This window comes from Channa argus, chromosome 12 (assembly GCF_033026475.1).
Source record: "Channa argus isolate prfri chromosome 12, Channa argus male v1.0, whole genome shotgun sequence".
NCBI classification, from domain to species: Eukaryota; Metazoa; Chordata; class Actinopteri; order Anabantiformes; family Channidae; genus Channa; species Channa argus.
Genome location: NC_090208.1, coordinates 16,211,496 through 16,222,910, shown reverse-complemented (window position 1 = coordinate 16,222,910; position 11,415 = coordinate 16,211,496). Strand labels below are relative to the sequence as shown.

The 11,415-nt window shown below is 37.1% G+C and overlaps 1 protein-coding gene and 1 non-coding gene across 2 annotated transcripts in view; one reads left to right on the top strand and one right to left on the bottom strand.

Moving 5' to 3' along the window:
• Positions 1 to 6,510: 6,510 nt before the first annotated feature.
• LOC137137642 (adipose secreted signaling protein) overlaps positions 6,511 to 11,415 on the bottom strand; it is a 29,253-nt gene continuing 24,348 nt past the window's right edge. The window contains exon 6 of the mRNA XM_067524164.1: positions 6,511 to 8,948. Coding sequence (XP_067380265.1) covers positions 8,848 to 8,948 — 101 coding nt within the window. The 3' untranslated portion in view covers positions 6,511 to 8,847. The remainder of the gene's footprint in view (positions 8,949 to 11,415) is intronic.
• Positions 11,253 to 11,323, top strand: trnag-gcc (transfer RNA glycine (anticodon GCC)). Its single transcript has one exon. It is a non-coding gene; the product is annotated as a tRNA-Gly (tRNA).

The window sequence follows — 11,415 nt, the reverse complement described above, 5'->3', positions numbered from 1 at the left end:
CCGCCGGCAGGGCACGTTTAGACAAGAGGATGAGCGGCGCTGCAGACCGGGATCAGGCGCGGGGGACATGAGATGATGGTTGTATGCGTTATTCCGCTCTGGAAACAGCCAAGTGCAACACAGTCCGGGTTTCCCCACATCCCTGTCAGACTTTGACATTTTTTTTTGTTTGTTTTACGACTGAGCACTGAATGTGTGTGCACGGCGTAACTGAGCACCTCTGATCCACTAAGGTAAACACTAAATTACGTTCAAAATGTATTGTAATTTAAACCATTTACACGTTTAAATGGGGATTTAAAAAATTATTATGAAAAAAATAAACAAATATGCCTAACCCACAGAGGCTATTTATACAAAGGGGCCTACAGAAATAGAACATGTTCAGTATTAGTTTTTTATGAACTGTTATGCTATAATATGGTTAATGTTCCTACCTAAACAGAAAGACAAAGGTCCCATTTACAGAACTACAGCCATATCCAAATGTAAAATGATATATTTTTCTACTCGTCATTAAATTCCACATAACCGTTATAAATTAACAGTAAAAGGATATGATATGTTGTACACAAGAAAAAAGCCAAAGACACTGAACTGGGCCTTTATTTAATATTTACCAAAGTAGGTGAAACCTGAAATTCCCAACTGGGTTTACTTCATCCATACGATGACAATAGTATCAGTTTGTGGCATAAGAATGTTTCAATTCAAATAAAAGTATCTGCAAAATACAAAACAGGGCTTCCGATCATACCATATTAGTGAAACCCATATTACATCTACATGCACACAGGGTGGAATCCAGTAAAACAAAATGACTTCACTCTGGAAGTTGAATCAGCTGTTTGAACTAAAGTTATTAGATTTAACAAGTGTTTCTTTTATTTGTTTTTGTTTTCTGTTCACCCCGCTCTCCACACACAGCTCCCTCAAGTCTTGTTTTATGAAATGGGGTTTGTATTTTCTACTTGTACAAAACCTCGCTGCTAAATAAACTGTTAACACACAGTCTGTTGTAAGCACTAAGAGCAAGGAGTGAGGTTACTATTGTTTTCCACTGCAGGTAAAACATCTCATTCCCAGTCATTTCCTCCGTATATGCAGAGCCATCTTGATCCAGCAGCAGCTCTTCTGCCTGCCTTGTGTTGATGGTGCAGCCTGTAGTTTGTTGTGATTGTGAGATAATTTCAGTTGTAGCAATGGGTGAAACACTGGGTGGAATCTCCTCTTTACAGGTGAAACATCTTTAAAAACACTGCAGGGAAAAAGACATTTTGAGCAGGATTATATAATTATAGTTTTGCTGTGTGTGTTTTTTCTTATTTTTCTTATCCAAGGCCGTAATTACTGCACACAGCCATGGGTCGTTACTCCTTTCAGCGGGCCTAATCTCACAGAGGATGAATAGAAACTGTCAATCAGACGCTGCACTCAGCAGCGAGACAAGAGGGGACTGATTGCTGCTGCTCACACATACACACACATAGACACACACACACTTTTCCTGCTGCCTCTTTTTCTCTAGTGTATTCACTCTTTCTGTCTTTACTGATGCACAACCATAACCCTCCAAAAGCAGATTTTTTGCCATGTTTAACTCTTCTGAAGACTGCTCATATTTTGATTTCTGCTTTAAGCATATTAGGGAACGTTTTTTGTGTCACTCTTTGATCATTTTCTAACTGTAGGAACATGTTTGGCGTCTCATTTTGCTATAAAGGAATTTATTTTGCTTAATAGCTTGATGCTAAATTGAACAAATTTTAAGAGGGAACTATACTTTTTCTCCACAGTAATTATTGAACAGCTCTTTGTATTGTTTAGATGATTACCATTTAGTTTCCACTGATGCAGTCATAGTCACAAGGTTCCTTATAAACTGTATCTATACCCAGGACGAGCTCTGTCTATTATAAAAACATGAAGAAAATAAGCAAACAACAAATCACTCAATTAATTGGAAACTGGTATTCACCTGAATAAATAAATACAAAATTTAAAATACCACTTGCACAAAAAACTATAGTGTCTATAGATTAAATTATTTAGCAGTGTTTTTGGTAGATACTATTTTTTTTTTATCTCAGCCAGCTGCAACATTAAAATTCTGTTTATATGTTAATGCATAAATATTCATGTACATGCACATTGAACAAGGCGGTTCTGATTACTGTTGCTTCTTTACTTTGCAGACTGTACTCGGGCTCCAGTAACTTTTTAAAAGCAGTTTTACTTGTGACAGAGTTTAGTTCGTGATTATAAGTAAAGGAACTGTAAACTTGTGCCACCAACTGCATATAATTCATTGTTCACATAATGTACCATTGGTCTAACAGGAGATGGGGACTTTTTGTATTAAACAGAAAACTGAAATTTCCTGCTTGTTCTGTGTTCTGGCTGTTAAATTACTGCACAGTCTATATCTATGAAAACTGACTTTATATTTTACATTTCTTGCTCATCAGTAATTATTGTAGTAATTTTCTAAGTTAAGGTGAAAGTAAATTATGCAACACTGTCCCGTAAAGGTTGTTTTATATATATATATATATATATATATATATATATATATACTTGTACAGTATATATTTTCGACAAGTCAGGACTGACCTTTCTGTCTGGAACAGCTTTTTAAATTCATTTCATTAATGTGTTTTCTGAAAGTTTTAGTATCCTGTGATTGTCTTAATGCAGTTTTGGCCTGAACCAGTGCAATCAGAGAGAAAACCTGGATTCTTTTTTTCCCCGCAATGATTTAAGTCTAAAAAGACTTATCTGTTAGACTAAAAACCCAATTTTACTGGAAACCATTACCCGTGTATCTGCCACTTTCAAAATCCCAGTTACATTACTCTACTGCACATAAAGGAGCATTTATCCTCTGTCATGATACTGATCCCTACAGCTTGAGCAAAAACCGACTCGTGCTCTCTTCTCACAGGCCTAAAGGGGGAAAATGCTTTATTTGCACCACGCACCGACTGCCTCATCTCCGTCCCCCGTGTGCGACTGGATTGCGGCCTCGTGGATTTGAATCTGATCAATCAGATCAATCAACAGAGATTACTGTAATCCCAGAGGTCAGAGGGAGGGCACCGGGCCACACAGAGTTCACACATCCCACACAAGCTCCAGACAAATCCGTCCAGGAATTGCAAACCACTTCCGCACGGAGGAGTCAATGCAAGTGTGATTTTATGACAAGATTCAATCATTTAGACTAAGTTTCAGAAACAGATGGTTTAAAATTTTTGCCCTGTGACGTTCAATGTGCAATATAAACATTTGGGTTTGGGTGTTTGGCATGAATTCTTTGTTTTCTCAGAGCTTTTCAGCAAACGTGCGTTTATGCCGCTTTTTAAATAAAGGTACAGATAATGTCGCACATGCACTTACGGCATTTCTTATTTACAAAGAGAAGTTGGCAGAAGCGCTTCGTCTGTAGCATGAAAGCCGTGAAGCCGCAGGTTGAGTTGCACGCGGACAAGCCGACGTTTATTGTGAGGCTGAGGAGAAAATAGTCACAATGCAGGTGCGTTTGCCGAGCTTTGTTGAAATAAAACACCGGGCGGAGGGTAGAAGAACATTTGGCTGAGGATGAATGTTGAATGGACACAGCTTTACGCACCGTTTTTACTGGAAAACACTTCATTATGCACGTTAAAGGATAGAGAGGCCTCGTCCTTATGATTGACTGAGATCCGTCTGATGTGCCAATAAAGCGTCTTTAGCAGTAAATTAAAATATCCATATTTTCGTTCATGCTTTTTGTTCTTTCTACGCTAAGGAGGTTTTAGTCTGGATTATTATTTTCATTTCTTACGTTTTTATGACGGCTTCGCGTGGTTTGACAGAGAAATGAAATAATGCTGCACAATACAGGCAAAACAGTAGAGTAGACACGGGGCAAAGGAGAAGTGAAGCCTAATGGTTAATATGTCAAATTCTACTGAAACCATATGCAGAACTGCAGTTTATTTCAACGAAATGTATTCAGTTTTAAAAATTATACATATGAATGGCAAAAAAGTCACGTTTAGCAGCTAAATTATTAATAAACTGGGCTGTTTTTAAGTGGAAAGCCTACATTTGAGTGTAAGATTAACAATATTTAGTCTGTTAGTGAATTTATATTTACTGTCAGAGAAACATCGCGTTTAATAGAGGACAAAAAGACCCACGTCTATTATCAAAATATTGACAGTTATATTTTAATCATAACAACGTGATGAAAGGAAATATTTTGATGATCCAGGACTGCAGGTTGTAAAGTTACACTCAATATTTAAGCCCTTTACTTCGTTTTGAGCATTAAACTGTAGTTTTTGCTCGTCTTGAAAAGTATTTAAGGAAAACTATAGCTACAGCCCAAAGTTTTAATGTTGTTTTTTCTATTTTACTCACCTCACCTCACAATCACAGGGATAATTAGACGTTGTTTGTGCTGTATTCCTGCTGTAATAAGCTCATAATGGACCTTCTTCCACCACAAACAGGCCATTAACTACTATAAAACCTGCTAATAAACAATAAAAAAAATTGTAAAATTGTATCTGGGTCTAAAATATATTCATTGTGTTATTTATTAAAAACAATGTAAATGCTTTAATGCAGCTATTTGTGCCATTAATAATATTCAATAGATTTTAGCTTTCACAGACGTCACAATTAAGACAGAATTGAAAGTATTTCGTTCTATTTTCTGACCCAACCAATCACTCTGCATCATTACCGGGTTGTTTCTCCTGGTGTCTGTAATGGTCTGAGGTAATGGTCTGGTTCAGAAGCAGCAGCAGCGGTGATTGTGATGGTGGTGATGATCAAGGTGGTGGTGCTGTTGTGTCCGGGTTGAGTTCAGGACACAAACTGTCCCAGAGCAGAGGATCGCTCTGCTCTCAACAGAGTGGTTTCCTCAAACCTTTGTTGCTCTTTCTGAGTGTGTTATGTCCTCCCAAACCTACTTTCTAATTGAAAATACTTTCAAAAAAGAAGAAGGACGGATGTGGTGCAGCCTTTAGTGACTTTAGTTTTCTAATAGATAAGACTGAATGAGTTCAAGCTATTACATAATAAAAGAGTAATAAGGAGTCCGAAATGTTTACAACTTCACTTAAATTCTTGTGAGTCTGTAATGCTGAAAATAAAGTTTGAAATCAAGTTTTGAAGTGTAGTTTTTCTTTATCATGGTGCAAGACTCCACACAAACTTTGTAACAACTTCGGTGTCTTTGAGCATCATTTATCATCTTTTTTTAATTGGACTTGAACTGCAACAGCTCACGGGACAGCTAAACTTCTTTAATATTCACAAACACACACACACACACCAGTCAGCCTACTCTCTCCTGACATCCAGCAGTTCTGGTGGCTTCGTTCATTTGTTCTGTTTTAGCAGTTTGACACAAATCTTCACTCACACACTAATGTGATTAAAAATATTCACTTTATATCAGTAAATGTTGTCTCGTTGCACTTTAGCTATTTCGTTTCTCCTGAAATATATTCATCAAAGTTGTTGCCACCATCAACAAACAGCGTCACATACTTATTAATTACTGTTCAATAATAATTATTTGACACATTGTGAATCTGTAAGAGTTTTTCCAAGACAAACTTTAAGTCTATTATCAAATATATATAATAAGAAACTTGAATGACATTTGTATTCACACTAAATATTTCTTTATTTTCAAACAGCCCTGGTTGTTCTGAAAATCAAGCAAGCAATAAATTTGTATTTGAGGATAATAACAGGCATTGTGATGCAGGTATAGCAGAAAACAGAGTTTTGGACTGTTATTAAGGTTCAATCAGTAAGTAAATAAAAAACATTGATGGGTGTGATGGTTCCTATGGAAATTCAAAAGTTATTTACACTGGATTGTCATGAAAAAATGTATTCAGGTTTGTGAAAAATCATTTTGTAATTTTAAATATGCTTAGATTTTAGTATAAATGTATGACATTATTGGTAAAAACCTATTAATTTGCAGTAATAGTAGCTGTACTGTAGATATCTCTGTAAAGTGGCAACTAAAATGCCCTTACACCTCTTTAAAAGGTGTGTTCTGCCACCTGTAGGGTTGATTTTGATCTCGCTGGAAAGGTTCCACACTCTAACCAGATATGTGTAATAAACCATGTTTCTATTAATTGTTTGTTTTTATCTTTTAAACGCAATGGGCCGGGTGCTGGTAAGTTGGCACTGAGCTCCACAAAGATAAATGCAGTCAAGATAGTCTTGAAGTAAATCCCATTCCATAAGAAAACATTCATCCCAAAGGTTGATCTCATTATTTTCAAGGAAAACCATGCCTTTGAATGTTTTTCAGTCTCCACTGGACTCACATGAAAAAAAACTTTGCATAACGGAGGTGGAATCAGGGGGAATTGGGGGCATTTGTAGACAGAGTTTGTGTAAAACCAGACACTGTTGTAATGGTGCAGACTGCCACCAAGCGTTACAGCAGCGAATTTAAGAGAGGCCACAAAGAGAAACAAAACTAAAAGATATTCACATTTTTATTTATTTTTCACATAAAAAATACACATCACACACAAACACACACACAGAGTAGACATCAACAAATTCCCACATTCTTTATACTAAGGAACATGGAACGCAGATTCACACTAAGAGGGAACAAACCAGACTCTGACTAGTATCTGCAAGCAACAACAAATAAAACTATTTAATCTGTTCTACACCAACAGTTTGTGGTCTAACACAGTTATTACAGAGAGAGGCATTTCCTTTAAGGCTGAATGCATTCAGTAAAGTATAACAGAACAGAAAATCTACCATTTAAAAAAGGAATTTGTTTTAAAGGGATATTATGGGGAGATGGCACTTGCTCTCTATAAGTACAAGTGTATATTAAGTGATAGTGCCTGTCAACTCACTCTGATCCACACTCCTGCTGTAAGGAGCCATGGTACTGAGCATCAGAAACACCTGTTTCAGCCAAGCAGGTGGAACAAGAGGGATTAACACTGGAAAGACAACACTGGCAGCAGTTATACTGGATTGTCATGGTAACACTTCTCTGAACCTGGATGCATTTTTTTTTCTCCTCGTTTGATCACGCAGAGTCCTAATTGTCACTTCACTTCCCCGCTCCTCCGAACTGGTCCATGTGTTTGTCTGACACAGTGACAGGATTGATTGTTGATTTGAGGCTCATGTTCAATGTAAAACAGGGCAGTTTGATGAAAGGCACTTGTGTCACATGTGCGTTTCTGAAGGTGCTATGAATATAAACCAAATAATCAAGATTCAATAGGGGCGACAGTGGCTCAGTTGGTAGAGGGGCTGCCTACCAACCATAGGGTTGAAGGTTTGCGCCTCGCTCTTCCTGACCACATGTCGAAGTGTCCCTGGGCAAGACACTGAGCCCCCAACAGCCGATCCCCATCCCCAGCTGTGCAGTGCCGGGCCAAAGCCCGGTAGAAAGTCAGGAAGTGCATCCGGCATAAAAACTGTGCCAAATCAACATGCAGACAAATGATCTGCAGTGGTGACCCCAAACTCACAGGACAAGCCGAAAGGACAAAAATTTAACAAAAAAACCAAACATTTTAATAAAAAAAAAAAAAGAAGAAGAAGAAGAAGATTTTAATAATTCACAAAACCTGGCTGCAGGTACCTAAATGCAAAATCCACCCAAAAATTGCTAAAGTTGGGGTTGCAACCCAGGATTAGTCGCCATTACATTTATTGTTGAGGTAAGGATTGTTTTAGTTCAAATATCTGAAAACCAGCTGATCAGATTTTCCTAGATGTTGAGTTGTTATGTCCAAGTGTTTACAAAGCAGGAAAAATAAATGGTTCTGGCTTAAAAATGTTATAAATAATTTATCTGTTATTATATCAGGATGTACAGTCCATATCACTCAATCAACTAGCCATTAAATGTTTAAAACCCTTAATCAAAGCTACTAGCTATGTACAGTATCTAACATGACAGTATCTGTCATGTACTGCAGCTGGAGCATGTGTTGTTTTGAGGCATCATTTTCGGTTTTTCATATTATATATATAAACAAAAGTTCATACCCATTATGTGGGACTGACTAAAGGCCAGAAAGGGAAATACCTACATGGATAGCTGATTAAGCATATAGGAGTTAGACACACTGCAGCACACTTTTTCCCTAAGACCAAAAAAATAAATAAATAAAATATGGCTCCTACTAGAAGGAGCTTTACATGCTGGTCTCTATTGCCCCCCCGTGGTTAAATATAGACACTAGAGGAGTAGCAAAGTTTCTCAGTTCAACTTTATTCCCTAAACCGTAAAAATAACCTTCATTTAGGGCCAATCTCAAACTTTTTAATTAATAGGATGAGCCCTTGATTGCTTCTACAGCTGAGACTGTTAGAGGATAACAGTGAATTGGAGCATTGACCAGGATCTAAGGCTGCATGGGTTTAAAAGCTCACTGCTGCGCTCTAGAGGTTCAGTAGAGTGAGCACAAGCTATCGGCTGAGTAAAGACAGACCGGAGGATTTACAGAAAATAAAAGCAGCAAAGAGACAAACTTCCCGTTCAGATGCTGTCAATGTTGTGGTGAAAGTCACAGCAGAGGAATGTTTTCTTATGTAAATGTTCTTATGATTTAGATATTCACTTCCTCTGAGGTCCATCACTTAACATGGACCACACTGTTTTAATAACACTAGACTTACTAGAGCATGTTATAAGCACATCAATAGTGTAGTTTTTATTAATTTTTTTATTTTTGTGGATAGCAGATGTCTTCTGGCATAATGTTCCATGACAGTAGATATGTGCCTCTATATGTGTGTGGACTTCGGAAGGAGAGGGGAGCAGGAACATGAGATTTAGTCAAATCCTTGCCAGTCACTCTGCTCAGAGTCGTACTCCAACTCCACCCCGATACAGCGAACTCCCTCCAGCAGCATGGGTGTACCATGGTGACGATCTAGATAAAGCAGAGAAAGAAAGAGATTAACTTTCTAATCTAAACACTGTTCATGCGAGCTAAGCTGTTTTAGGGCCTAAACTGATTGGGCAATTGTCCCAAGATGAAGCCACTTTATCGCGGTTTAGAGCTGATACTATTCTGGAGTGTAATCTTTCATACATGCTCTAATATATGTACTACGGACCAGAAAAGGAATTATAGGATTTGGTGAGGCTACTGTTGTTAGTGCTCTAAAATATGTGCTCTTTTCACTACACTCTTCTTGGATGTAAGACTCCACATTAATTTAAAAAAAATGTAAATACTGCATATAGAGCTCAACTCTCCTACTAAATATGTAACAGCAAACATTATCAATCACACGAAGGATTAATACAGACACAAATAGTTTGTAATTAACAGTCATCAATCCATTATCAGTAACCGCTCATCCGGTATAGGGACGCAGGGGGGCTGGAGCATATCCCAGCTGTCATAGGGCAAGAGGTGCATTACAACCTGGACAGGTCTGCAATCTATCTCCATGCCAACACAGAGAGACATACACAGGCCGACAACCATTCACATCTATGGGTAATTTAAATAGAAGCATGGGGAGAACATGCAACATGCTGCCCTTAATCATTTTCTTTATTTTGTAAAATTCTGCTTCTTAGTGACAGTGATATTAACATCAAATTCATGAGCTTTTCCAAAGTGGCCTTTATACCGTGTAACTGTGAAATAACAGGTTTGGTGTTGTGGTGAGTACAGCACAAGGGAGTTTTCTGTGAACAGCGTTATATGTGTAACCAAACAGATGGTGGCAGTAGAACAGTATTTCACTCCTGATAGCAGTAAGAAATAATCCAGAAAAAGTCATGTCTTCTGCTTGTTCTCTGCTTGTTCTGTAATAACATCATAACTAAACTCATTATCCTTTTTTATAGAGAGCACCCAGCCTGTTGGCCCTTTTGTACAACAACTCCTCCGGTTGACACCAAAGTTTTAGCAAAGCCTGCAAATGCTGCCCCTGTGATCTTTTAACACAGCTACTGTCATTCCACTATTAGATGTTTAAAGGACAGGTTCAAGTATGTCTTGAAACAACAGTCAAGTCCCCATATGAATAGTATAAGGACTCTTATGTGCCACAATTAATTCTCCTGTTCATATCGGACAAGAAAATATCTCTGCTCAATGCCCCTTTAATGAACATTATGAGGACAAAATCCATTTTCCAATTTTACCTTTTCCAATTTTTTTTGCAGTTCTTTTTTTTACCACAGTCTGTTAACCTAAAAGTCCTTTCCATTTCTCATGTACAAAAGTAGGTTATCCAAAAAGTAGAAAGGTAAAAATTTGTTACCTCATACGCGACTTTATATTAACCTGTTAAAAAGCAAAACATTTCTAATCACGGATTTGGATTGGAGCCAAATGCTAACAAGGGTTTCTGATTGATCAACTTTCACTGATTATGTATTTACAAAAGTTTTAAAATTGGGATTGTAAAAGCGGTATAGCGATATTTTACACAATTTATCTATATATTCAGTGTAAGTCTAATACTACATTAAATAAATTTTCTGAAAGACATTTTATATAAACATCTAACTTTTTTATAGTAAAAATGTTAAATCATTGGGAATCAAAGCAAACTATAGAGTTTGGTTAATATGACTTGTTTATTAACCCTTTATTTTTGTATATTTTGTCCTTACTTGATTTATGGTAATATTGTTTGGGTTAACACATACCCCACTAATCTCCATATACTACACTGCAAAATAGATTTCTAAGATTAGCCACTTTTTCCAAGTCTAAAGAGGCTTCTGCTACATTTTTGAAAGCTTATTATTCTTTTAGTATATCAAAAAAAAAAAAATCTGAATTTTTAAAACCTAATTCTTAAGTTAAGTTTCATAATACTATGCAGGCACATCATCTTCATCTTCCTTTTTATAGGACCAGTGCTTCTCAGTAGTCCCAGTATAAAAATACCAATGTAAATATTGCCAAAGGCTCATTATTTTCAGAGACCTTTAAAATGAGGAGGTCAATACATTTGACTCGTAATGTGTAGTTAGTTATTATTTTTAATATTGATTTGAATTTTTTTCCTCTGTGAAGACTTTAGACTATTATTGATATTAAAAGATATTTGTTTGTTTTGTTCAGTTTTTTCTAACTAATAAATTTAGCGTTTCATTCAATTAAAATTGTTTACAGGTTTGGGGAGGTCCATGACATCATGTAACAGCACTGGTACAGCTCTGGTACCGTTCCACTTCGGGTAGGCTGTGTAAAAACCATATAGTTGCATTGGTGGTTCAGTGGTAGAATTCTCGCCTGCCACGCGGGAGGCCCGGGTTCGATTCCCGGCCAATGCAAAATGTTTTTCCCCGTTGCTGCTTAGAACAAGGATCAGAATCAGATTTACTTTTATTAATCCCTGAGGGGAAATTGCTTTCATCCCAGATGC